A 27,176-nucleotide genomic window follows, 5' to 3' on the forward strand; every position below is an offset into this window, starting at 1 on the left:
GGATATCTTTAGAGATATAAGAAATTAATCGATTCAGTTTTAGATAAAATTTATAAGTGAAAAAATGATTAAAAAAATATAATAAATTAGTTAATTTCATTAATGATGATATTTTTGTATAGAAAGATAAATTAAAACTTAATTTTATATGTGATTAAAATAGTAATTTTTAAAAAATTGGTTAGTTTATTTTAATTACATAAAATTTAAAATAAAATTTTTGGTATAGAAGTTGAGTTTTAAATGAATTCGGCCTTAATGCTTCAAACATACAAAAGCGAAGATATAGAGAGCCCATCAAAAGTACTAGGGACCAACAGAAAATGTTAAGATTTTATTAATAGTTCAATATTCTTTTTTTAAAAATATTATAATACCTGAATTGGACTTGAGCCAAAGTTTTACAAATCAAAACAACAAATACAAAACGGAGGCAAGAATCTGACAATATCTCCGGTAGACGAGATCTTACTTCGGCGGTAGTTCAATATTGTTCTAATGATTTAACTTGATTGCTTAGATTGGATGATAGAATGTATTTCTAGTGTTCTAATTTAATTGGTTACTTGAACTTTGATACCCTTCTATTGCTATGGTTTTTATACACTTGTGGCAATGAGTGATATTGTAAATTAAATTAGAAAATATGGTGCTAAGGGATATGTGATATAATGCATATATATCCGAGCTACTCGAAAGTCGAAACAGGGTCTAAGCTTCCACCTATGGCTAATTGAGTACTTATGTGCATGAAACATGAGCATAAGAGGTTGATGGAGCTGTTTTACTGTATGCATCTTTCTGCAACCCAAATCCAAAGAGTAGTTGTAAATTTCATGAAAGTGAATGTAATGTCTATAGTCATGTCATAATGTTACTGACAGTCCAAGAGGTGAAGAGCGGTGTGCGGGTGTCTCCAAAATTGTATGTGGTATATTGTGTTTTTAGTGTCTTATGTCCTTTGTCTAGTGTTTGTTTTGAGTTGTTTGTCACATTTTTGTTCGTTTTTAATGTATTTTTCGGTTGTTTTGTACAAGTTTTACGAAGTTATACTGGAATTGGAGACTTTTTAAGTGAAAAACAGACGTTAGGAGATGAAACGGAAAAATGGTGATTCAAGACAACTCCGATGAATGCCATCAGACAACTTTTTGATGCTTAATTTTAAATTTTCTATCAAATTCCACTGGAAAATGGCATCGGACAATTCCCTGATTGAGCACCAATATAATTGAACCCTACCGCAAGAAGTATTGCCTCCTATAAAAACAAGTTGAGAACATTTTCAATGCGAGTTGTCTATAAAATTTTCGGTTGCAAATAAAATATAAATATTATTATTTTGGATCCTTAATTACATTTTTCCTACTACTTATAGAGCTTACATATCTGTTGTTTCTACTTTTACTTATTTTTTTAGTTATTGTGAAACAAAACATATATATTAATTTATACGAATTAAAGGTTTTCAGTACCTTATAAAGGTTAAAGACTATTTATTTATTTTTTATTTAATACAAAATTTGGTATATAAGCTCCATAAAGGGTAGCAAATATTTAATTTAATACAAAATTAATTATATGTACATAATTATATATATATATATAGTAACTTAGACACAATTAAAATTTGCCTTCTCCTTATAGTATAATTCAATTATATAATATATATATATATATATATATATGATTTTACTTTTCCTCTTTTTTAAGTTGATAAGAAACATACACAAAACTATATATACAAATTAATAAAAATATGCATATTTAACGTACATTTGGCTCATTCTTTGTGCTATGAAACTAAGATTAACTACCAAAGATAATCCCAAAAGTCATGAACTTATGGTTGATCCTTCCTTTTGGTGGAACTTATTATCCACAGAATTGTTTTTATTCATTTGAGTATTTTTTATTACTATTGATGTCGACGGTAATATATACTTATATAGAGGTTGAAACTAGTTTATTTTATTTTTTATGTATACACGGAAAAATTATTTTATCACATTTTATTTTTCAACATGTCTCTTTGTTCTACATGTAGAGGTTGAAACTTTCCACCGCGGCATCAAGACTCGATGCAATTTGTGATTAGCAGTTTAGAGACTTCCTTTTGATTTGGCTCAGTTTCTTTTACCCTCCCTATTGTGTTTTCCACTTTCTTAGGCTTTGTTAGTAATGAAAAAAATTAAAAGATTATGATCAATATAAGATCTTCTCTGATTAGTTTAAATTAGAAGACAAACAAAATTCCGGCCAGGTCCTCCGAAGATAAAACTAACAAAAAAACAGGAGAATGAACATTGACAAAATCAACATGAGATTAAGGACAACGAGAGTTCCGGCCAGGTCCTCCGAAGTAAAAGTGGGGCTCTGACATATATGTTTTCCGGTGGAGCAGTGTAGAATAACAGTTGTACTCATCAGCATACTCGGATAGAAACTGGGGGTATTTGAGCTGCATGGAATAGTCCTTGATCCTAAGGTTTGTGTGGAAACAAGCTTCGGCCCAGATGTAAGATGCCCATTGTCCACTCCCCATTGCGGTTGTCGTGTGTGGCTTCTTCAATACTACGTTAGGGCTATGTACTTCTCCACCCCACTGCACAGCTGTGGCGCTGTGTTTTAGGTAGTTGAATAGTGTACCCGGCCAATAACCCAACACGTTGTTTTCGCAAGTCAACCACCAGTTCCCACTGTTTGGATCCTACAAATACAATCGATCATAAAGCATTAAAGGACAATACAAGCCCGTTCCAAAACATATTCAAAAAAATTTAACACCGGTTTTTGGGGCATTAACCAAAAGGGACAATTTTATAATTTTGTAAAATTGTGTAGAATGTTGATCATATATAAACTAGAAAATCTTACAAGGAATATGCTAACGGTGATGTGATATTGCGTACTAGAGGAACTCGAAACAGGTTCAACGGTTGCACCAAGGGCAAATTTTTTACTTGTTTGCACAAAACCCGCGCATAAGAGATTGATGCACCCTGTTTTAGTGTATCCATCTGTCTGAAAATCCAAATAGAAAGCGTAGTTATATAAACTCACGTAAGTGATTGAGATATTTCAAAGTTGGTAGTTATATAAAAGTGTTACTCACAGTCCAGGAGATGAAGAGACGGGTACGTGAGTCTCCGAAAACAGCTGGATTCACCTGAAATATAGGATTTTGTTAATCGGGTCACGGTTTACTTCTAAAGCAAAGTATAATACTTTTAGCAATGGAAACGTACCATCCAACCACCTTCAACGCTCTCAAAATTCTCTGAGAGACCACCAACCAGCCAGATCTGGGCAGTACTGTAGTCGGTAGCTTCAACCCTCGGAGGGTTCCAAATATTTATATCAGATTGAGCTCCGACAAAATTGAACCCTAGGGCCACAATAAATGCCTCCTATACCATCATCCACAAAGCATAAGTGTTTCTAGTTAACCATATGAAGCTTTTATTAGTCTTAAAAAAATATATTTAAGACCTTACACTGTACGTACCGATCTTAACCTTGGTTGGGCTTCGTTTATTTTTGCAGGTGTTATATTGAAATTACCCTTATGTTGAAGTGCGTTGTCTAGAAAGCTGTATTTGTGAGGAGTTTTCCTCCCAAAATGAGACGGTGAAGAGGCTCTGCTTATGTCTTCTCTACTAACTCTACGAACCGGTATGGTCCCCATTGGACATTTTCCGGATTTAGACCAAATCTGAGATTTTATGTGTTCAGAAGAACCGTTGTTTGGTATAGTAGTCTTCTTTGTACCAAATTTCACACTCGGTTTCATCTGCATGCATAAATGTGGTTTCTTTATATACAAAGCAAAATATAACCAAATTTTGTATATACAAAATCTTTGATTTATATGATCGTTATATAGTAGAATTTGTTTACCTGAATTTTGTGGTTTTTTAAAGCGGGATGATCAAAGGCATGTTGTTTATAGATATCTATACAATCTATTATATCTCCATCTTCGCTCTACAAATAAAATTACAATCGATTTGGAAACTCAGAAAACCAAAAACTATAACAAAGATGTTATATATTCGTATTCAGATTCAGTCCATACCTTGATGGTCTTCAACGCAGGTTTATTAAGAGCCTTCAATTTCAGATCAATATCTAAAGAACCTTTCCCATATGCTTCATTGTAAAAACCACACAAAATCACAAAGATTAAGAAAAATCTCATTGTGGCTGTTTGTCTTGGAGTTCTTAGGATATAGGCTTTTGAATCTTGAAACTTCATTCTTATAAAGGTTACAAAACAATAAGGTGTTTTTTATATAATTAATGTGATAATATCAATCACATTAATATCAACACAAAGATTGAGAAAAAACGGAAGTCATGACAACAATCATCTGCAGATTTGGGAAACTTATATATGGTAAACAAAATCTTTGATATGAAACAGCTCAACTTACCAAATATGTTTTTTATTTATTTTAAAATAACTACTCACCAAATATATATGAATGCTCTGGTAGTTACTACTCCTATATTTTGCTTTGCTTTTAATTACGTCGATCCAAAACACATAAGCTTTCTCACTAATATAATATCACTATTTTTAGTTCAATTTAGTTTGAGAAACTTGACTAAATATTTCTTTTTATTGATGAAATAACATATATATATATATATATATTAATATGTGTATCTGATCAATACCATACTAATATTTCAATGTTTTTAATTAATTTTTATGTTAACTTATATTTTTCATTGAATTTTAAATCTAATATTAAATTCTAAACAAATATTGATAAATAATTTTGAAATCTCATTTTGTTTTCCTATATATTAATGTTTGAATTTAAGCAATACTAATACTAATTTGATGTTATTGTATTAACGTTAATTACCATTAATAATTTAACAAATAGAAAATTTTATATGAGGATTTCTAACATAATAAAAATAATATTATATATATATATATATATATCTTATTATATAAAGTATGATTTTCAAAATAACTAATAGGATTATGCAACATGTCAATTTTATTGATCTTATTTGACACGTATATAGAAAGTTTTTTTTATTAATTTAAAGGCTATAAAAGGATAATTGTAAGAAATTATAAATTTAAAAATAAGTATAAGGAAACTAAATTTTTTCAAAAAAATGGATATAGGAGAAAACTAGATGTATCTTATTAAATATAAATAGAAATTAAAAAATAATTTACTAATTTTTATTAGAGTCTACTAAGTTTAAAACAAAACAAAAATTACTTTTCCTTAAAATTTTAAAAGGATTTCAGATTTTGTACAATCTTATTTTATAAAATTCAATAATTTTGGAAATTACAATCATTTATTAATCCTAAAAGGGAAAAGATTCCATATACTCAAACAAATAGATAATTTCCTATTTTTTCACCAAACCAAAAAACTCTTCAAAAGCACCATTACGCCATTCTATTGTTAAAGGTTTTTTTTTGTTAGTTTGTTGAATTTGATTTTGTTATTTGTTAACTATTTTAATATTAACTATAATATAGATTTGATATGATATGTTATACATATTAGTTTGATATAATTGCTTTTAGCGTTTATTCATCAAGATGAAGTGTGTAGAACAAAAATCAAGTTTATTATGATTAAATAGGTAGTTAAATTGTATTGCAAATGAAATGTGTAAATTTTGATTTTGTTTTCAAGAAAAATGATGTAGTTTTAGTCATTTGGTTGTGTTGTGCAATTAACAAATGACATTCGTTTCGATATTGTGGATAAAATCAAAATTTGCTTATGTTTTGTTGTGGTCTCTTTTTATTTCTAAAAAAATCCTTTCATTGGGTTATATATTTTTTTGTTAAGCAATGAATTCATAATTTAAGTAAGAAAATTATATCTAAGGTATGATGATTTATTGCTTGAGTAATTGCTCGATACACTTAACCGAAATGTAGTATATGCGAGGTCGATCCACGAGGACCAAAGATACTCTAAGGATTTCCGAGACTCGTTCTTACCTAAAGCGAAAAGGGTGTTTGTTTGGTTTTCTCAAATGTAAATGCAAGAAAATAAACGATTAGACTTATATGATAAATTTGTTTAAATTTGTTTAATCCCTAAGAAGACTAACGCTAGTCTTATGGCTGACCTTCGGCCCATCAGTCTTTGTTCAGTGATGTATAAGGTAATCTCAAAGATTCTGGTTTCAAGACTAAAGCCTATCCTTGCTGATCTTGTTTCGCCCACTCAGTCTGCCTTTGTAGAAGAGCGGCTAATCTCAGACAATACTCTCATTGCTCATGAAATTGTCCACTCGCTGAGAACTCATGATTCAATGTCTAAGGATTTTATGGCCATAAAAACAGACCTTTCTAAGGCCTTTGATCGTGTTGAGTGGAGTTATCTGCGTCACCTGTTGTTGGCTTTGGGTTTTCATAATGATTGGGTTGAGTTGGTGATGTCTTGTGTGACTACTGTGTCTTACACTGTCTTGGTTAATGGCCACCCGCATGGTCTTGTGGTTCCACAGAGAGGTCTCAGACAAGGTGATCCTTTGTCTCCCTTCCTCTTCGTCTTATGTACTGAAGGACTATCGCATCTTCTAAACAGAGCTGAACAGCAAGGTCTCATCAGTGGTATGAGGTTTTCTCCTGAAGGTCCTTCTATACACCATTTACTTTTTGCAGATGATAGCCTTTTTGTGTGTAAGGCTGATGATGATCAATGCAGATCACCTGGGATCGATCGATCCAGTGCTGGCGGACGATTTCTCGATTCTTGCTATCTTTTCTGGTCCAAATGAGCCCGATAAGTCGCGAAAATATTTATGTCCCGCTTAAACACCTAAAACCTGCAAATGACTCAAGACACGACCGAAAAGACGCAAAAGACGGACTATGATACGATAAATAACTCAATACTAAAAGACGTAAAACACCAAAAACGCAACATATCAATGATATGAAACTAAAATGAAGAAACTTAAACGGTGATTAGTTTTTGTTTTTCGGTTCGAGAGAAATCGTTACCAAATCGTGTAGAAGTATTATCGCATACAATGACAAATTATTATTTTTGTTGAAATCCATTTAAAAAGTAATATCCAATATGAAACTTGTCTGTATATGTTTTTAATAATTAAGTACATTATATTCTTACATTTGCATATATCATTTGACTAATACTGAGAATATCTAGTTATTTCACTTTCTGTTCTTTTTCAACGTTCTTTTAGATTTCGCAGTTTGTTAATTTATGTAATCGACGTTTGTAATTCAGTACATATCGTTAAGACTAACAAAAAAAGAGAATGAACATTAACAAATTCACCCAAAGATTAAGGACAACGAGAATTCTGGCCAGGTCCTCCAAAGTAAAAGTAGGGCTCTGACATGTATGTTTTCCGGTGGAGCTTTGTAGAATAACACTCGTACTCATCAGCGTACTCGGACAGATATTTGGGGTATTTGATCTGCAAGGAATAGTCCTTGATTCTAATGTTGCTGTGGTAACAAGCTTGAGCCCAGAGGTAAGAGGCCCATTGCCCACTCCCCATTGAAGTTCTTGTATGTGGCTTCTTCCCCACGTTTGGGCTATGTACTTCTCCACCACACTGCACAGCGGTTGCGCTATGTTTGAGGTAGGCGAAGAGTGTCCCCGGCCAATAACCTATCACGTTGTTAGCACATGTCAACCACCAATTCCCGCTGTTGGTATCCTGCAAACATAGTCGATCATTAAACATTGTAAGCTAAAAGAGTATATATGCAGGTTCTAAAACATGTGCCAAAGGAAACTATTGCTTCATATTTTTGATTTATAACGCCAACTTTGAGGCATTAACCAAAACACATACGATAAAAGCAAAAAAAACGAATCTAAGGACTGCCTAAATGTGTTTAACTCCGCTTAATAACATAAACACCTAACTCCAATCTTTACGGTCTATCAAAGCATAGACAACTACCTAGACTACTTTTAAAACATTGGATATGTGTATAAGGCAAAAATGTTACCAAGAACATGCTCACGGTGATGAAATGTTGTTTTTGCGAGGTAGTCGAAACGGGTTCTATTGCTGCACCCAATGCAAACTTAGTAGTTGTTTGCACAAAACCTGCGCATAAGAGGTTGACGCACCCCGTTTTAGAGTATCCATCTTTCTGCAAATCCAAATAGAAAGAGAAGTTATGAACTCATGGAAGAGATTTAAGATGTTATAAAGTCATTAGTGATTTAGTGATGTTATTACTTACAGTCCAATATGTGAAAAGACGTGTGCGGGAGTCTCCGAAAACACTTGGATTCACCTGAAATAGGTTGATAGCGATCAGTTTAAAATTTACCTCAAATACGAGATATAGTACTTCGATGGAAGTAAAAATATACCGCCCAACCAGCTTCTATGCTTTCAAAAGTATCTGAGAGGCCACCAAGCAGCCATATCTGAGCAGAGCTGTAGTCGCTAGCCTGAACCCTCGGAGGGTTCCATACATTTATATCGGATTGAGCTCCAATAAAATTATACCCTAAGGCCATAAGGACAGCCTCCTATATCATTAACAAACAATAAGTGTTTTCTAGTTAACCATATATAGGTTTTAGTCTAACGATTTAGCTTTTGAATGGATGTGTTGTTTTTTTGGTTCTCTTTTCATTTTTATTAGCAAAGAGAAGGAAAATTATAAACTATGAATGTAGATACGAATAACAAAATAAATTATGTTTAACGTACCGATCGAAGCTTTGGGCGGGCATGAGTTATTTTTGCAGCTGTTATATTGAAACTACCCTTGTGTTGAAGAGCCTTGTCGAGAAAGCTATATCTGTGAGGAGTTTTCCTCCCAAAATGAGACGGTGAAGAGGCTCTGTTTGTCTTCTCTACTAACTCTACGTACCGGTATTGTCCCTTTGGGACAATTTCCGGATTTAGACCAAATTTGAGACGTTATTTGTTCCGAAGAACCGTTGTTTGGAATAGTAGTTTTCTTTGTACCAAAGTCCACGCTCGGTTTCATCTGCATGTATAAATGTAGATTAGGTAAAGATAGAAACTTTCCTAGGTCCAAAGCAAAATATAACCAAATTTTGTATATACAAAATCTTTGATTTATATGATCGTTATATAGTAGAATTTGTTTACCTGAATCTTGTGGTTCCTTAAAGCGGGATGATCAAAGGCATGTTGTTTGTAGATATCTATACAATCTATTATATCTCCATCTTCGCTCTACAAATCGATTTGGGAGCTTAGAAACCAAAAAATATACAGAAAATGTCATATCTTCGCATTTAGATTTAGTCCATACCTTGATGGTCTTCAAGGAAGGCTTATTAAGAGACTTCAGTTTCATATCGATATCTAAAGAACCTTTCCCATAGGCTTCATTGTAAAAACCACACAGAATCGCAAATATTAAGAACAATCTCATTGCGGAATTTTGTTGTGTGTGTTTACTAGGTTGAAGGAATAGAATTAGGATATAGGCTTTGAATCTTGAACCTTCTTCCTACTTATAGAGTTTACAAAACCTAATGGTTTTTCTTCTTCTAGTTAATATGATACTATCACGCATAAATATTGAAAAAACGGATTTGTAAACCTTTTGGTCAATTCTTCGTGCTATAAAACTCAGCAAGCTTAACGTACTAAATATGAATGCTCCGGTAATTACTACTCCGATTCTAGATTTTTGGTTTGCTTTTAAGTCGGTGCAAAACGTAATTAAGTTAATCCTTTGACTATCTTTTTAACGCCTAAACTATCTATCCTTGCCTAAAATTTTATTTGCTAATACTTTCTTTTGATAAAGCCATAAAAGGATTCATCTTTCACAGTAAAAAAAATTGGAAATTAAAAATAAACAACACCTTTTCTAATTGGTTTATCTATTTATAAACTTATTGATTAATTGTGATTTATGCGTAAATTGCCCATTATAATTGATCTAACTAAATTTAAGAGTGGAAAAAATGAAAACATGTTCACACTTCACAAGCAAGAAGTAAGGAAGATAATTTAAGGAAGAAACATTGTGAGTTTGAATAGGCAAAATTTGGGATAAGTTAAAATATTTAATAATGGTTAAACCAATGTTTTTATTTAGAAAAGATGCAAAAACCTTAAACATCAAACATTTTAAAGCCAAAGCATTTTAATTGTTATTTACTTAAACACAAATCAACAAATAATAAAACAAACTGCATATATAAATGGCTAAAAACGTTGAAAATGATAAAATTTGGATGAAAAATGAGAACATCATTTAGTTTTGAAAAAAAAAAAAAAAAATCTTTAAGATATCATTTGTTTTGAAACAGAATGAGTAATAGAAATATAGAATTATCTTCTATTGTCGAGGCGATAGAATTGTGGTATTACCATCCCCATTACATATATATTAGCTTAAGAAAATTACAAAACTTATAGCACACAACAAATAAACTTATAAAATAATTAAGAGTTTGCATATTGATATTTCTTATGTTAACTAATAATTAAAAAATATGAATTCAAATCTCTCTTCTTTTTTTTAAAGAACAGAAAGGAAGAAGCTAAATATTATGAAAGTCAACCCTTAATACAGGCTTTTAAGTTTTAACAAAAATGTTAGGAATCAAGTGGACCGAACTCCGAACCAAACCTTCTTAAGAAACCAAACACTCTAGTTGCCTTAAAATAGGACGGCTTTGGATACCTAACCTTCTCTGACTTATGAAGTCTTCACTTTTTGAAATTTTCAAACTTTCTGCAAATGGCCACCTTTTTAAGCTCATCTTCTCTAAGTTTCTTCTACACGGCTTCGCAAGCTCTTCCAACCATTGTAAGTAAGTCTTTTTTACATTCTATTTCAGTTTATTGAAGTAGTTCTTGATTTCATTTGTTTTCTTTTAGGATTTTTTGACGGTTTCCCATCAATTGCTTCTAATTATGGTTGGCGATTACAAGAATTGAATCAGCTAGCTATTCTGTGGGTTTATATTCAAAACGTTGGAGAATTTTGTTGATTCTGTTTGTGGAATTGATTATTCTAGTTCATGAGTATATTAAAGATACAAGAAGCAGAATCGTAACGCGGTATAACAAGACACCTATTTATTAATATCTAGTGTAAGGATGCAGTGTAGTAGGGTTCTTCAGTTGGAAGAAGGTAAAGAGATTGTAGTTACAAGCAGCCGGACCGGGCTTACTAAGGCGTTTCCTTACAAGTTGCTTCTCTTGCTAGGTTTTTTTCTAGCTTTTACTGTTGTTTTATTCTTCATTAGTGTATCCACCATCAAGTATTATGGAATCAATAGTGTAGTGACTTCAGTCACTTCTAGTTTTGTGCCTTGCCACGAGAAAATAAATGATCTTGATAAATGGATCAAACCTCTTGTGGTTCTCATGCATAATATGAGCGATGAAGAGCTTCTTTGGGGTGCATCTTTCATGCCTCGGAGGAAAGAGTACCCGTTTAATCGGGTCCCTAAAATCGCGTTTATGTTCTTGACAATGGGTCCTTTGCCTCTTGCACCGCTTTGGGAGAGGTTATTAAAGGGTCATGAGAAGCTTTACTCAGTTTATATCCATTCACCTGTATCTTCTTCAGCTAAGTTTCCAGCTTCCTCTGTTTTCTACCGTAGGCATATACCAAGTCAGGTAATAGCTCTTAATCTACCTTGCAAGATTTGTAGGAAAACTTGTGATTCATTGACTAGTTGGTAACTTGTTTTTATATCTAATTTTTATTGGATTATCTTCACCATTGGGCAGGTTGCAGAATGGGGAAGAATGACAATGTGCGATGCAGAGAGGCGGCTTCTTGCAAATGCGCTACTCGATATCTCAAACGAATGGTTTGTTCTCCTCTCCGAGTCATGCATTCCCCTATTCAACTTCACAACTATCTACACGTACATGACCAAATCAGAGCATAGCTTTATGGGTTCATTTGATGATCCTGGTGCATATGGCAGAGGCCGCTACCACGGCAACATGGCCCCTGAAGTTTTCATAGACCAATGGAGAAAAGGGTCTCAATGGTTTGAGATTAACCGGGAGCTTGCGGTTTCCATTGTCAAAGATACATTATATTACCCTAAATTCAAAGAGTTTTGTCAACCTGCTTGTTATGTGGACGAGCATTATTTCCCAACAATGTTGACAATTGAGAAACCGGCCGCCTTGGCTAACCGAAGTGTGACTTGGGTCGACTGGTCGAGAGGTGGTGCCCACCCAGCTACATTTGGAGCACAAGACATCAATGAGGAGTTCTTTGCCAGAATTCTCAAAGGTGACAACTGCACTTACAATGGTGGCTACACATCCATGTGTTATCTCTTTGCTAGAAAGTTTTCTCCTAGTGCTTTGGAGCCTTTGGTTCAAATTGCACCCAAACTTTTGAGTTCTTGAGTAGGTAACGTCACTAAGAAAACTCATGAATTTAACATAGATATCATATAAATGTATGTGGAGTTGGGGTTAATTGGCTATTAAGGTGAGATTGAATAGTTAGTTTTGGTGGGAGGAGAGACTATTAAATTTCCACGTGTATGATCTTGGCAGGTTATAAAATCTCACTTAGTTGCTCTCTTTTTGTATTTTCAACTAGATTTTAAAACCCGCGGTATACCGCGGGGACAATTTATTTTTTTAAAAGTTAATATATATAAAAGTTTGCAAATTGTATCTATGTATAAAATATTTTTATTTTATAGTTTACAATTGTTATTAAGTAACGTCCTGCCAAACCCATCCCGCCAATCCGTCCCGTAAAAAAACCTATTTATTTTGTTAATGTTGATCTTATTTATGATATGTTTATGAATCATTGTTTAAACATTTTGTAATTTTGTAGTAATTAACTGTTATCAAATATCTCTACGGTTTGATGCTTATAATCGAATTATTATAGTCATGAAAAAAGCAATTTAAAAAATAATAATTTTGTAGTGTTTAAATGATATTAAATATTTTGGAAGTTTTATTTTAGTAACTAATTGTGTAGTTAATGTGGAGAGATTGTGGGAAAGTAGTTAAATGCAAATATTTAATCCTAAGATTTACTTTTTAATTATGAAAAACAATTATTAAATACCAATGACAACCATTGTAAATAAGTTTCAACTTGAGGATTTATTTAACAAAGTGGCTGCAAAAATGTATATGTAGATGGTATGGCATTGATGTATTACAACAAAGTTTGTAAGTAGTTTGTGCCACATCCATAAACAAAAAGCTCTTTCGTGAATGAATATTTGTTCTCAATAACCCGCAACATTTTCAAAGATGATAATCTACCACATTACTATTATTATATTGAATTTTAAGGTTTTGATTGGTTATTTGGTTACTAATAATGACAAAACATTTGGTTCTTTTGACTCACGCTCAAGAGAACCGATGTCTATCTCTTGTTTCGTTTTGGATTTGTTGTTATCGACTTACGCTTATGTAGGGTCGAAAGGTGTTTCTTGTTCCTTGGTTTTTGATTAATAAAACGAGAACTTCAAGTCTTTGATATCTCTGTTTTCTCAAGAAGAAAAATAACAATTGATGTTTATTATTATTTTAAATATAATTTAATATTAGATTAAAAAAACAAAAACAATTGATGCTTGATCCGGTATGGTTTAAACACTTTATAGGCCCAAAGGAATTATTAAATAGGCCCCTAAACATGTAAATTATAGAGTCAACTTTTCTAAAATTTATTGTTATATTTTTGTAAATGTTATAGCTAGAGGGAAAAAAATAGGGAATGTGACACGTTTAGACACTTTTAGAGAATTTTATTCCTTTTGAGGCACTTGTCAGGGATGAGGCACTTTTCCAACTTTTTCATTAAACTTTTGACCAATTTACCCCTGAAAATTAAAAAATTATAATTAAAAAAAAAGTTTCATCTCTCCACGTTCCTTTTTTTTCCTTCTTCTTCGTCGCTTCTTCTTTTCTCTCTCTCTCTCTTTCTCTCTCTTCTCATTATTACTTTTTTTTCTTTCCTTGCAAAATCAAACATTTAAGAGTTTATCAAAATCAAACATTTGAGAGTTTATGGAAAACCCAAGTTGGCAAATTCCAGTATTAAATTTCATATCCATTTGATCGCCTTGTTTGGTACAATTTGATTCTTTCTTGATAAATTGATGTTTCATTGAACGTCTAACCTTAAAAGCATATTCTTTTGCTTATGAGAATCACTTATTTCCACATGGTTACGTTTACGTGGACAAGTTATCATGGAGACAAACTAGCATAATTTTTATCTTCTCTGTCTTCCATGTTTTTTTTTTTTCATCATTTTTATTTTCTTTTTCAAAATCATCAATCATGGTGGTTCTCTATAATTCTTACAAATCATAGAAATTCTGAGATTATCTCAAAATTCTCTATCATAACTTAAAAACGAAGAATATATTAAGAATCAACAACAGAACATTGCTGCTACAATTGATCTTCTTACACGCTTTATATACTTAAACTTGAGTACTTGGACACTCATCAATGGACAACTATGCTTCAGATGTGAGTTACTAGATGACCACTTGGACTAGAGTGCTTGGACACTTATCAATGGACAACTATGCTTCAAATGTGAGTTAATAGATGACCATTTGGACTTGAATGCTTGGACACTCATCAATGGACAACTATGCCTCAGATGAAGTTACATCGACAATGGCCTTTTTGCTGCTACTCGCGTTCTCAACATCACGAACCGTTTCAAGCCCAGATTGCTTAGAAGGTAACTGATCATGGTTAACATCCTCACTTTTCATTGTAATCGATGACAGAGATTCCTTAATCAAGGAGAGAAATAAATGGAACCAAATCAAATAATTGTTGAGAGACAGGGAAGATGATGATAAATCATATGAAATTGGGTTTTTAGTTTTGATTTGGAATATTGAGATTCCCGTAAAAAATTGATTTTGATTTTGGAAAGAGAGAGAAATAAAGACGATGGAGAAAAGAGTTGAGAGAGAAAATGAGGAGAAAGCGTTGTGGTTCAGAGGGCAATTTAGGAATTTTGATTTGGTAAAGTGCCTTCTCCTTTCAAAGTGCCTATTTGTGGCTAAAGTTTCAAAATAGTGCCTATACGTGTAATATTCTCAAAAAATTATGAACTCCTTTTGGTTCTGTTTTATCCGCAAAATTTTCTTTTTTTTTTGCCTCTTTAACCTATAAATTTTCCTTTTATTTTTGTCAACAAAATATTCTCTAAACATTTTTAGCCATAGATATGTGTACGGTCGCATTATTAAACAATAACAACTGAACGTATTCGAACCAAAATTTTTAAAATAATCGAATGGTTAGTAAACTCCCTTATCCAAACTAGCCAAAACTGAACCAAACTGAACCGATGCTTAAACTATTAATTGACATATCCAAAACCCTAGAAAATACCCAAAAATAATATCCAAACTATAATTTTAAACTCAAAATACTAATTATTTTTAGAATCAAAACAATCAAGTACTTTAATTAATCAACATATTCAAATCTTGTTAATATTTATCAAAGTCAAATACTCTATTACAAAACTGAACCAAAATTTAATATTCTTTATAAATTTTTCCTTTTTTGTATTTTCTTTCCGTATTTTTTTGGTTAATTTCTTTTAGTTTCGGTTAATTTTGGTTATTTTGATAAAACCTAACCAAATCGAAAAGTAACCGAACAGAACCAAATCGAAATTCCTAAAATATCTGAATGGTTATTATATTAACATATCCGAACTAACCGATACTAAACGCAAACGAACCAAAACCGACTGGTTAATCGAATGCCATGCCTACCCTGACAAAACAACAAGATTGAAACCCTATATATTTTTTTAGTTAATATATATAAGAAATAAACCTATATTTTCTTAATGTATTTAAATATGAATAACCAATAAAAAAATGTAATGGTAACGAAAATATGACTGTTTTCAGATGAAAAGCACCTCCAATTATTTTGAAACGATTAAAAAGTGCAAAAAAAGTTTTTCCTTTTCTTTTGGAGGACGAGTCTCTGGTTTCATGTGATAAAAGCATCGTCGAGCGGCCACAATCCATAGGATATGTGATGTCAGCGGTGAGGTTCGTGATGAATTTACTTGTTTTTCTTAACGAACGCATTGTAACTCTAAATTAAACAGTCGAAAATATATCTATAAACGTTTTCAATAACTCTCTGGTGTTAATTCAAAACTCTATGCTCAACATTTTTTTTTTTTGGATAACTAGGAGATAATCCGGCTTTTTACCATCTCACTTCATCAAGATGAGTATAACCATCAAATGGCCAATTCACCGGATTTTCTAATAAGCGTAAAACATACGACTATTTCGACTAACCAAATGAACTGTACGTCCAATTTAATTAAGAGGCTTTGATGAGCATAATCTACTACAAGGAATCTTTGCCCAAAACACAAAAAAAAACAAACAAAATCTACTACAAGGAATCTTGATCCATATCCTTCTAGTTTTGCGCAAACCTGCGATGCATGCCATGCTAATCCCCAATCCAACCCAAATTGACGCGGCGGCATAGGCACAAGAAGAGATTAGGGGTGGCATTTGATCCCATAAAATTATTAAAATTTCGCGTACATTTTTGTCAAAAAAAAAAAAAAGTGGTGTAAATTCAATTGACCAGAAAATTAGCAAAATTTACCTTTTCCCACCAATAAATATTTGTTTGAAAAGGTAAATATTCATATTTATTTATTTGTATATTTTAACCATGATGAATGTTTTTATTATTATTCCCGTATTCCGGCACTGCTTGGCATCCGTGTGGTGTTGATTTGGTAGATGTCACACAACCCATTTCTCTTTACCAAATAAACTCTAAAAATAGAAATAATCAACGGTTTTTTTTTCTAATTTATATATCAAGAGTATATTTTAATTTTATTTTTAATCAACAGTTCACAGTTGAGAGCTTGAGATAAAGAAATTTTCATTATATCAAATATAATCTAACCCATTCTCAACGTGGGAAAAAGAATTAGTATCGGTGACACTGAGATAGAGTACGTGTACGTGAACCCTTGAACCCACGGGATTCATGTCACCTAAACCTCCGGAAAATAATAAGCACAATGTAATGCATAGGTCAGTACTCTTCTTTACAAAGGCTATATAAACCCTAGATTGGCACAAGGCTTCCATGCAACACAACACATACATCTACATATTAACCATGAAGCTTCTTGGGTTCGCCTTAGCTATTCTATTAGTTGTGGCGACTTGCAAACCTGAAGAAGAGATTACTTGCGAAGAGAACGTTCCATTCACATGTAGCCAAACAGATCGTTTCAACAAACAAGATTTCGAAAGCGACTTCATCTTCGGTGTTGCATCTTCTGCTTACCAGGCATGTAACAAAAGTACACATTGTATTGCCAGACCGAAATGATTTAACGTCAAAACTCTAAAATCCAACGTTGCATGGTTGTTTCTTTTCATTTCAGATCGAAGGCGGCAGAGGTCGTGGACTTAACGTTTGGGATGGCTTCACTCACCGATACCCAGGTTTGTCATTTGCATGATTCCTATAAATTAAGTTTTACGTATCCATATGATTTTTTTTTTGTCCAAATGACGTATCATATTACGTATCCATATGATATGAAATATTTCTTATGTATATATGTCTCTATACATTCATAGTAATGTCATTATATACGTACGCTATCAGAGAAAGGTGGAGCCGATTTGGGCAATGGAGACACTACTTGTGACTCATACCGGACTTGGCAGGTTAATTTCTCATCACTATATATATGCACTGAATGATCTATTAACTGCGTGTGGATTAACATATGATTTTGTATATAAACTGCAGAAAGATCTAGACGTGATGGAAGAGCTTGGAGTTAAAGGCTACAGATTCTCCTTTGCGTGGTCAAGAATCCTTCCAAGTATGTACACATTATTGATCCATATATGTATATAGTAACATTGGATTGTGATTGTTTGGAAGAGTATTAAATATACAATATATAAATGAGCAGAAGGAAAGAGGAGTAGGGGAATCAACGAAGATGGTATTAACTACTACAGCGGTCTCATAGATGGCCTGATCGCAAGGAACATAACGCCTTTCGTTACACTCTTTCACTGGGACCTTCCTCAATCATTGCAAGATGAATATGAAGGTTTCTTGGACAGAACGATCATGTATGTTATTGATGTCATGCTGCTTAATAAGAAAGATTACAAAATACGTAAATATTTGAAATTGCATTAAGGAAATGATTATATATATATAAAATATGCGCAGAGACGATTTCAAAGATTACGCGGATCTATGTTTCGAGAGATTTGGTGATAGAGTAAAGCACTGGATCACCATCAACCAGCTTTTCACAGTGCCTACGAGAGGCTATGCATTGGGAACAGATGCACCCGGTCGATGTTCCCAATGGGTGGATAAAAGATGTTACGGTGGAGATTCTTCCACCGAACCCTATATCGTTGCGCATAACCAGCTTCTTGCTCATGCCACGGTCGTTGATCTATACAGGACGAGATATAAGGTCAGGTCTCCAATATTTGTGAAAGGTGCATGTGATGTAATACTATAATATTTTAATTAATATTGTGTATATATATGTCTATGTGACCACAGTACCAAGGAGGGAAGATTGGACCTGTGATGATAACTAGATGGTTTCTACCATATGATGACACTCTAGAGAGCAAACAAGCAACTTGGAGGGCCAAAGAATTCTTCTTGGGATGGTATATATCAATATCCAAAAATAAAATGATTTTTTTTTTTATAAATGAAATGATTTTAAAAATTAATATGTAAATTAATAAAAATATGTATGTACGTACATCAGGTTCATGGAGCCGCTAACAAAGGGTAAATACCCATACATCATGAGGAAACTTGTTGGTAATCGGCTTCCAAAGTTCAACAGCACAGAAGCTCGCCTTTTAAAGGGTTCATATGATTTTCTTGGTCTCAACTATTACGTCACTCAATACGCCCACGCCCTTGACCCAAGTCCTCCGGAAAAACTCACTGCCATGACGGACTCACTCGCAAACCTTACATGTACCACTCTCTATATACTTTCATTTCATTAGTTACAACCTTTCTATATTTTGGTAATCACAACATTTTGTGACCATCAAGTTATATCATCCTTGTGTTTACAGCTCTTGATGCAAATGGTCAACCCCCTGGTCCACCGGTATGCATGATTCACCCTTATTATTTCATTCATTTTACGCAAAATATTATGATTCATAGTATCTTCTCTTTCTCAGTTCTCTAAAGGCAGTTATTACCACCCAAGAGGGATGTTAAACGTAATGGAGCACTTCAAAACCAAATACGGTGACCCTTTAATCTATGTCACCGAGAACGGTTAGTTCTACTACTCATCTCTTTCATCTATACATGTTAAGTGTATTTCAAAAATGGTTCAAGATATTGACTCAAATACTGTGGAATTAGGATTCAGTACCTCCGGTGGCCCCATACCCTTCACCGAAGCATTTCACGATTACAACCGGATTGATTATCTCTGCAGTCATCTATGTTTTCTCCGCAAGGCCATCAAGTGAGTGGATGCTACTCTTCTTTAGTTGTTCTTTATCCATATCAATATAACATATTTATGATCAGTCAATCATTCAAAACGTTCTTGTTTCTAGGGAGAAGCGTGTCAACGTGAAAGGATACTTTGTTTGGTCTCTTGGGGATAATTACGAATTCTGCAACGGCTACACCGTCAGATTCGGACTTAGTTACGTTGATTTCAATAATGTCACTGCTGATAGAGACCTCAAAGCTTCTGGCTTATGGTACCAGTCGTTCTTGAGAGATACCACCAAGAACCAAGATATCCTCCGCTCAAGTCTGCCCTTTAAGAACGGGGATAGGAAGAGCCTCACATGAAAGACCAAAACCACTTTATGCCCATCGAGATCATCTTCATGTCTCTTCTTTCTACTTGCTCCATAGATAAAAGGAGCTTCTACCTACTGTATTAAATAAAAGATGATCAAACTTAATAAATATTTTGTATACTACATTATGCCATGGGATGGGGAAAAATCCGATGAAACCAAAATTGAACTAAACTCGAAATGCTTAGTTGTTTATCATTTTAAAACCAAAACTAAAAAACCGAAACTGAAATTTGTTTAAAAACTAATTTTTTTTTGTTTTCTTAAAAACAAGAGAGCAAAAAAAAACGAACCAAAAATTGTTTAGTGTAACCAGATAACAAAATCTATTTGTTTTCAACTTTAATTACATTTTCATATTTTATAGGGGAAGACGGAGATATGATGTACAACATAAAAGAATGATGTAAAGTTCAAAGAATGTTTTAAGGAAGATGATGGATTAGTTAATATCTTAAACTAAGTTTCCTTATACTTCATTTTTAACTTCTATCAAAGATAACTACATCTTTTAATATTATTTTATATATTTGATACTCCTATTTCTTTACATTTCGGTGTGTTTACATACAAATTTGTTTGTGTATAACTTAAAATGAGTTAAAATGTAATTTCCATCTAAAACCACTGAGACCCTTTTCTCCATTGGTCTATGGAAACTTCAGGGGCCATGTTGCCGTAGTAGCGGCCTCGGCCATAGGCACTGGGATGATCAAATTAACCTATAAAGCTATGCTCTGATTCGGTTATGTACGTGTAGATAGTTGTGAAGTTGAATAGGGGAATGCATGACTCGGTGAGGAGAACAAACCATTCGTTTGAGATATCGAGTAGCGCATAGGCATAGAGGGTGAAGTTTTCATGTCCACGCCGAGTCAACTCGAAAGTTTGTGCTAAAGTAGAAGTCTAGAAGGATATATATGCATCAAAATTTCTTGTAGTAGAATAATTGATAATGACATATAATAGATTTTTAAAATTTTATCGGGGTCAACTGACCCTCCTATCAAAGCCATGCCTCCGCCACTGCCGAGGATACTAAGACCATCCTCAATGGTAGTATATTAACAAGGGTTTTTAGCAATTTTTTAATTATTAATTTTGAAACTGTTAAACTTAGAGCTTGGGTAAGAATTTTAGTTTTTAGCATTGTCCAATGGTAGTATTTTAAATTGGGTTCTTAAAAAAAGAGTCAAATTTTTTTGGTGTAATTGGTGTTTGAAGAGTTGATAATCACATCAAAACTTGTCAAATGCAAAACATAGATTCATGATCTACGTACACATATTTAATTTGAGTGACTATAATTCAGAGATTCAGGTACAACATATTAAAGCTAAATATGATGATGCTTGCAATAAAGCTTAACCTTGTGAGCTATGAAAACCTTAATAGCAGCATAGTTTTCTCAACAGATTCAGTGAAAGGAATCTCAGGAGCGTATGTGACGAAATCGGAGAGGTTACGGAGAACAGCTGATTTCATCAAACAGTGGGATTCAATATCTTGCATGGTGGAGCCACCGGGTTAGAGTGTTGAGAGCCACCAAAAAATCCATTGCTTCAGTGTAAACCAATTTGAACTCCACAACTAACCTCAATAGCTTACTGGTAAACTCTTAAACCTCATAGCAGAACGATATTATATAACAATAACATATATCCTACAATTGAAATAGAAAAGAGAGAACACATAATCATCATATACATTAAAACAGGAGCAAAATTGAATTATAAATAGAAGAACTGAAAGGATAAATACTCACCATAACATTGTGATGAAGCTGATCAGGAAGCTTCTTGACGAGATTGTCGTTTTGTTGAAGACGAACTCGCCGATTAGATGAACGAAAGTCACCGTGGAGAGCCAGTGTAGGTGGAGATGATGACATAACGGCGGAAGGATGGCCGAAGTTCAGAAAAATTAGAGACTCCTTCGATTGTTTCAATTTGAGGCAGAGATACAGAGAAGGAATCGAGTTAAAGAGATAGAGAGAAGGAAGAGGAAGAGGAAGAGAGTAGATTTTTTTGCTTTTATATTTCTTCCTCACTTTCTTAATGAGCGACACGTGCCGCCTCTTACTTTAATTTTTTAGCTCTTACCTAAGAGGCGCTCTTGAGATAATACCCATTAAAACATTAATTTTAAATAGGATTAAACATAAGAACCAGCTTAAAACCTTGCGTTGCGGATGCTCTAAGGTTTCGAAACAGAATCGTTCACACTGGTTACAGAATTTGACCGAGCCGCCAAAAGAGAAGTGAAGTAGTGCCCTTTATTAACGCTGGAATTCCTCGATGGAATTTGATGTCTCTGGTGATTTTAACTAGTTCCGAGCTCTAATTTCTGTTTTATGTGATGTTTTGATTTTTATAGTCCATTTTGCCAAAGTTAATGTATATTAAAAAAAATAATACAAAATCCAAAAAATATTGTAGTTCTAAGTGCTGCGGCGGGACTAGATTATAAGGTGTGCTACTATACATTGGTTTGTTTTTTCCAAAGTTTTTCTTTTCTTTTTAACATTCTATTCTCTTGTACCTAATCATTTAACATCTATTAAATTTTAACTTCTACAATGATTTATTTAATAATAAAATCCAGCATCCTACCCCATAATTTTTTTAATCTCATATTCTGATTTTCTTAAATATTTTTAGTTACATATTAAAATAACTTATCAAGTGAAATTAAATTAAGGTAACTAAAATTTAATTAAATTTGTCATTTATTTTATAATCTTATTGTTGAGATGTATTTTTTAAAGAGATGTCTGAAAGTTAAAACAAAAGTGTATGTGAAGATAATAAAAAAAAACATTATGAGGGAAACAAATTTATAATAAATTAGATATTGTTCTCTATGTTCAAATCAAGTGAAACAAGTCTTTATTTGTAGAGAAAATAAAAATAAAGCGTTTTGATATTTTGATATAAACCATAAAAATTAAATTAGTTTATACAATAATTGATCTTATATAGGAGTAAAATAAAAATCTTATAAATTTCTACATCAAGTAAAAAAAAACACATGTCACATGTGGTCTCATATTTTGTTTTCAACATGTTGAATCTTTAACTATGTTGAATCCACAAATGATTTTTTTTTGTTTTTTCAACACCATCATTAATACAAATCTAAGGTACGTAGTACTAATTGTTTGTTTTGCAAACTGATTTTCTATTTAAAAATATGAAACCATCTAAATACATTAGATTTGTGTTGTTGTCGAAGCTATATTGTAATAATTAAACAGTTGAATAATTTATTGAAAACAAAATCTAAAGACCTCCATTGCACATAGTCTAAAAAAACAAAAGCAAACATACCTTTTCACTCACTAGATGAAGAATGGCCGCAACATGGAGTATGCATATTCATACTCATACTCTCAATGGACAAATTTAAGTGAGAGTATGCATATTCTAATTTATCAATCTCTCCAGTCTCCACCATGGATTTTGTATAGGTCGTCGTCAATGCATCCTAGACAAAGTTGAAGCCTTTGTATTTTTACCTATGATATATAAACGTAAGCACAACCATGTATCGTACTTAGCTTGGCAAAAGAAAGCAGATTAAAGAATATTACATGAGAATATAAAATTTTCATTTTTTTTGAGAATATCAAATTTTCATTGATATAATATTTAGTAGGTATAGATATATCAAATGATTTCCTCTAAACATATGCTTACAACTAGTTCAATGACATTCTAACCCTATATATAAACAATAGTCCTTGGGAAATTTTGACACAAGTGAAGCCCTACACTTGGAAAATATCGAGAGCAGCATTAATTAGACAATGAACAAATAACAACTGGGAAGATTGAGATTTTGTCAGAACTTTGGTTTCCAAAAACAAGACCGCACATAATCTATTGATTCAAAGACCAATTTATGTTTTGTTCTTCTGTATGTTTCTATAAAAGAATTTTGTCTAGTTAAATTATATGCATACTATGGATGTGAGATCCGAGTTTGGATATTTCACTTGTGGATTGGTTCTATTTGGTTCTTTTCTCTTCCAACATAAATGTAGTAAACAAAGTCTTTATTATTATTGATCATCTTTTATTAGGATTTTATTTTAATACATATGGTAGAAAAAGCTCCTTATCTATGGAGCAAGTAGAAAGAGGAAACATGAAGATGATCTTGGTGGACATATAGTGGATTGGATATTTCATGCATCTGCAAGACTCTTCCGATCACGGTTCTTGGAGGAGACGCTTGAGCGGAGTAGATCTTGGTTCGTAGAGTCTTCGTCGGTAACGTTTATGAACTTCTGGAACCATTTGCCAGATGCTTTGAGGTCTCTATCACCAGTGATATTTGCGAAATCAACGTAACTTAGTCCGAATCTGACGGTAAATCCGTTACAGAATTCGTAATTATCCCCAAGAGACCAAGCAAAATATCCTTTCACGTTGACATTCTTCTCCCTACAAACAGGAACAGTTAATCATTATGTATATATAAAGAGCAAGAGTAGAAGAAGAGTATATATCATCCACTCACTTGATGACTTTACTGAGGAAACAGAGATGACTACAGAGATAATCAATCCGCTTGTAATCGGCAGTAGCCTTCTCAAAGTCCTCATCACCTGGGGTACTAAATCCTAACATGTACCAAGTAGACAATATTTTGATTCAATTTCTTGGACCAACTGTGAATTAATACACTAAAAATGTATAGTTGAAAGAGAGTAGAACTCACCATTCTCAGTGACATATATTAAAGGGTCACCGTAAGTGGTTTTGAAGTAATCCATTACGTAGTAAATGCCTTTTGGGTAGTAGTAACTGGCTGCATTGAACTGAGAAAATAAAGTATATACATCAGAAAAAAGAAAAAATGAACGTTATTTTTGCTTAAACATAAATGTAAAAAACGGATAATACATACCGGTGGACCAGGAGCATGACCAGTTGCATTTTTAGCTGTGAACACAAGGGTGAAATAATTGATGGTCACTAAAAATGTTATATAGAAAGATTGTAACTAAGGAGAAATAGAGTGGTACATGTGAGAGTTGTGCGTGAGTCCATCAAGGCAGTGTGTACGTCCGAAGGAACAATCGTCTGATTATTTTGGGCGTATTGAGTGACGTAATAGTTGAGACCAAGAAAATCATATGAACCCTTTACAAGTGCGGCTTCTGTTTCACTGAACTCTGGAAGCCGATCACCAACATATTCCCTCATGATGTCTGGGTATTTACCTTCTGTTAGAGGCCCCATGAACCTGATGTACATTTATATGTTTATTAGCTTATATATACATATAACTGTTATAAAATCATTTCATTTTTTTTATATATATATACCATCCATGGAAAAATATTTTAGCCCGCTCAGTTGCATCTTTGCTCTCTTGACTATGATCAAATGGAAGAAACCATCTAGTTATCATCACTGGTCCAATCATACCTTTTTGGTCATCCTGTGGTCACGCAGACATTTATATTACACAATGAAATGATGATTGGATCAATAGAAGGGTTAGGTTAGGTTAGATTAGGTTACACCTTTTTAAAAAAAGGAGAACTCACCTTATATTTCGTCCTGTAAACATCAACGGCCGCTGCATGAGCAAGAAGCTGGTTATGTGCAACAATATAGGGTTCTGTTGACGAATTTCCGCCGGGACATCTAACGTCAATCTTAGGAGAACATCGACCGGGTGCATCTGTTCCCAATGCATATCCTCTAGTAGGCACTGTGTATAGCTGGTTGATGGTGATCCAGTTCTTTACCCTATCACCAAATAACTCGAAACATAGATCCGCGTAATCCTTGAAATCGTCTCTGAGCATATTATAAAATCATTTCGTTAGTGCAAGAATATGTTGTTATCATTCTTTATAAGCGACATGGCATCAACAACATACACGATCGTTTTGTTCAAGAAACCGTTATATTCATCTTGTAGTGTTTGAGGAAGGTCCCAATGAAAGAGGGTAACAAAGGGCGTCATATTCTTTGCGACGAGGCCATCTATGAGACCGTTGTAGTACTTAATAGCTCCTGGGTTCACTCCCCTGCTCCTCTTTCCTTCTGCTCATATATATAAATATCGTTTATTTACTCTTCCAAACAATTGCAATGGAATACTAGTATATTACAATAGATATACATGGAGCAATAATGTACATACTTGGAAGGAGTCTTGACCACGCAATGGAGAATCTGTAGCCAGTAGAGTTGAGCTCGTCCATCACGTCTATATCTTTCTGCAGTTTATATATATATATATATATATATATATACAATCACATAGTTGATAGATAATTTAGTGTGTACGTTAGCTTGCATATATATGTACTAAGGAACAAACCTGCCAAAGAGTATATGAGTCACAAGTAGTGTCTCCATTTCCCAAATCAGCTCCACCTTTCTCTGATAGGGTACAAAGAGATTACTATGAATATATAGAGACATATATCCAACATACCTCTGATATGGATTTGTAAGCAAATATATGTATATATATAGCAACCATGCAAGCGACAAACCTGGGAATCGGTGAGTGAAGCTATCCCAAACGTTAAGTCCACGGCCTCTACCGCCTTCCACCTGAAATGAAAAGAAATAACCATGCAACGTTGGATTTTAATTAGTGTTTGGATGGTTTTTCTATACGTCAAATATGGAAACACAATGGGTGATTTGTAACATGCCTGGTAAGCAGAAGATGCAACACCGAAGATGAAGCCTTTTTCGAAATTGCCACTGTTGAAAAGTTTAGTTTGGTTACATGTGAATGGCTCGTTCTCTTCACAAACAAACTCGTCACCTTTACAAGTCGCCAAAGCTAATAGAAAAACAAAGGCGAGCATAAGAAGCTTCATGGTTTATTAGTAGTGTGTATGTTTTTGTGTTGCATGGAAGCCTAGTGCCAATCTAGGGTTTATATAGCCTTTGTTAGAGAAGAGTGACGTATACATTACCTTGTCTTAGCGTCATGATATTTTGGGAGGTTAAGGTGACATGAATCCCGTGGGATTGCTTACTCTACCTGAATGTAACAATTTTTTATTTTTAAATGTTTGTTTACACTTTTCGGACTGCTTTGCTTTTCAATTGATCATTTTAATGTGTTGCATTCTTTTACTCAGTTGTGAACTGTTAATTACTATCGTTATCTCATGTTATCCTCATACGGAACACGACTTGCAGCACAAACTAAGTCACATTTTCAATTGATTGGTCAACAGTCATACAGTATAATATGTATTAAACGTTCTCGCAAAACTAGAAGTCCATGCATCAAGATTGGTTT

General features: G+C 33.3%; 7 protein-coding genes and 1 pseudogene across 13 annotated transcripts; 4 read left to right on the forward strand and 4 right to left on the reverse strand.

Moving 5' to 3' along the window:
* Positions 1-2,190: 2,190 nt before the first annotated feature.
* Positions 2,191-4,361, reverse strand: AT5G25950 (AslB, putative (DUF239)). Its single transcript, NM_122496.2, has 7 exons — positions 4,079-4,361; positions 3,901-3,987; positions 3,509-3,793; positions 3,249-3,410; positions 3,116-3,169; positions 2,878-3,024; positions 2,191-2,710 (listed from the first exon to the last, which is right to left on the reverse strand). Exons 1-7 carry the CDS (start codon positions 4,256-4,258, stop codon positions 2,327-2,329), a joined length of 1,299 nt encoding a protein of 432 aa, NP_197967.2. The 5' UTR covers positions 4,259-4,361; the 3' UTR covers positions 2,191-2,326.
* A 1,687-nt stretch (positions 4,362-6,048) lies between these two features.
* Positions 6,049-6,817, forward strand: AT5G25955 (annotated as a pseudogene; the record flags this gene model as incomplete). Its single annotated transcript has 1 exon — positions 6,049-6,817.
* Positions 6,818-7,308: 491 nt separating this feature from the next.
* On the reverse strand, positions 7,309-9,409 carry AT5G25960 (AslB (DUF239); the record flags this gene model as incomplete). The annotated part of the gene is made up of 7 exons (NM_001343953.1): positions 7,309-7,695; positions 7,994-8,140; positions 8,234-8,287; positions 8,367-8,528; positions 8,876-8,995; positions 9,121-9,207; positions 9,287-9,409. The coding sequence occupies 7 exons, from the start codon at positions 9,407-9,409 to the stop codon at positions 7,315-7,317; spliced, it is 1,074 nt and encodes a 357-aa protein (NP_001318652.1). The 3' UTR covers positions 7,309-7,314.
* A 1,266-nt stretch (positions 9,410-10,675) lies between these two features.
* AT5G25970 (Core-2/I-branching beta-1,6-N-acetylglucosaminyltransferase family protein) lies at positions 10,676-12,909 on the forward strand. 3 transcript variants are annotated; one of them, NM_001343954.1, is made up of 3 exons: positions 10,676-10,801; positions 10,873-11,619; positions 11,734-12,909. In NM_001343954.1, the coding sequence occupies exons 2-3, from the start codon at positions 11,095-11,097 to the stop codon at positions 12,370-12,372; spliced, it is 1,164 nt and encodes a 387-aa protein (NP_001318653.1). In that variant the 5' UTR covers positions 10,676-10,801; positions 10,873-11,094; the 3' UTR covers positions 12,373-12,909. The 3 variants fall into 3 exon arrangements, with proteins under 3 accessions (NP_001318653.1, NP_001331025.1, NP_197969.2); NM_122498.3 differs by having other exon boundaries at positions 10,775-10,805; positions 11,734-12,547; NM_001343955.1 differs by having other exon boundaries at positions 10,676-11,619.
* Positions 12,910-17,105: 4,196 nt separating this feature from the next.
* TGG2 (glucoside glucohydrolase 2) lies at positions 17,106-20,175 on the forward strand. 3 transcript variants are annotated; one of them, NM_122499.4, is made up of 12 exons: positions 17,106-17,334; positions 17,432-17,492; positions 17,659-17,720; positions 17,806-17,881; positions 17,975-18,140; positions 18,244-18,499; positions 18,592-18,704; positions 18,809-19,026; positions 19,131-19,165; positions 19,242-19,341; positions 19,432-19,537; positions 19,632-20,175. In NM_122499.4, exons 1-12 carry the CDS (start codon positions 17,128-17,130, stop codon positions 19,873-19,875), a joined length of 1,644 nt encoding a protein of 547 aa, NP_568479.1. In that variant the 5' UTR covers positions 17,106-17,127; the 3' UTR covers positions 19,876-20,175. The 3 variants fall into 3 exon arrangements, with proteins under 3 accessions (NP_568479.1, NP_851076.2, NP_001031940.1); NM_180745.2 differs by having other exon boundaries at positions 17,125-17,334; positions 19,432-19,541; positions 19,636-20,088; NM_001036863.1 differs by having other exon boundaries at positions 17,125-17,334; positions 19,432-19,541; positions 19,639-20,088.
* A 329-nt stretch (positions 20,176-20,504) lies between these two features.
* On the reverse strand, positions 20,505-21,777 carry AT5G25990 (core-2/I-branching beta-1,6-N-acetylglucosaminyltransferase family protein; the record flags this gene model as incomplete). Its single annotated transcript, NM_122500.1, has 3 exons — positions 20,505-20,589; positions 20,698-20,792; positions 21,652-21,777. The coding sequence occupies 3 exons, from the start codon at positions 21,775-21,777 to the stop codon at positions 20,505-20,507; spliced, it is 306 nt and encodes a 101-aa protein (NP_197971.1).
* On the forward strand, positions 21,229-21,524 carry AT5G25995 (uncharacterized protein; the record flags this gene model as incomplete). Its single annotated transcript, NM_001343956.1, has 1 exon — positions 21,229-21,524. One exon carries the CDS (start codon positions 21,229-21,231, stop codon positions 21,415-21,417), a length of 189 nt encoding a protein of 62 aa, NP_001330465.1. The 3' UTR covers positions 21,418-21,524.
* A 2,072-nt stretch (positions 21,778-23,849) lies between the features above and the next one.
* TGG1 (thioglucoside glucohydrolase 1) lies at positions 23,850-26,782 on the reverse strand. 2 transcript variants are annotated; one of them, NM_180746.3, is made up of 12 exons: positions 26,575-26,782; positions 26,410-26,470; positions 26,232-26,293; positions 26,052-26,127; positions 25,786-25,951; positions 25,447-25,702; positions 25,222-25,337; positions 24,919-25,139; positions 24,801-24,835; positions 24,612-24,711; positions 24,411-24,513; positions 23,850-24,334 (listed from the first exon to the last, which is right to left on the reverse strand). In NM_180746.3, exons 1-12 carry the CDS (start codon positions 26,743-26,745, stop codon positions 24,076-24,078), a joined length of 1,626 nt encoding a protein of 541 aa, NP_851077.1. In that variant the 5' UTR covers positions 26,746-26,782; the 3' UTR covers positions 23,850-24,075. The 2 variants fall into 2 exon arrangements, with proteins under 2 accessions (NP_851077.1, NP_197972.2); NM_122501.3 differs by having other exon boundaries at positions 23,903-24,330; positions 24,407-24,513.
* Between the last annotated feature and the right edge of the window lie 394 nt (positions 26,783-27,176).

This window comes from Arabidopsis thaliana, chromosome 5 (assembly GCF_000001735.4).
Source record: "Arabidopsis thaliana chromosome 5, partial sequence".
Classification (NCBI taxonomy): domain Eukaryota; kingdom Viridiplantae; phylum Streptophyta; class Magnoliopsida; order Brassicales; family Brassicaceae; genus Arabidopsis; species Arabidopsis thaliana.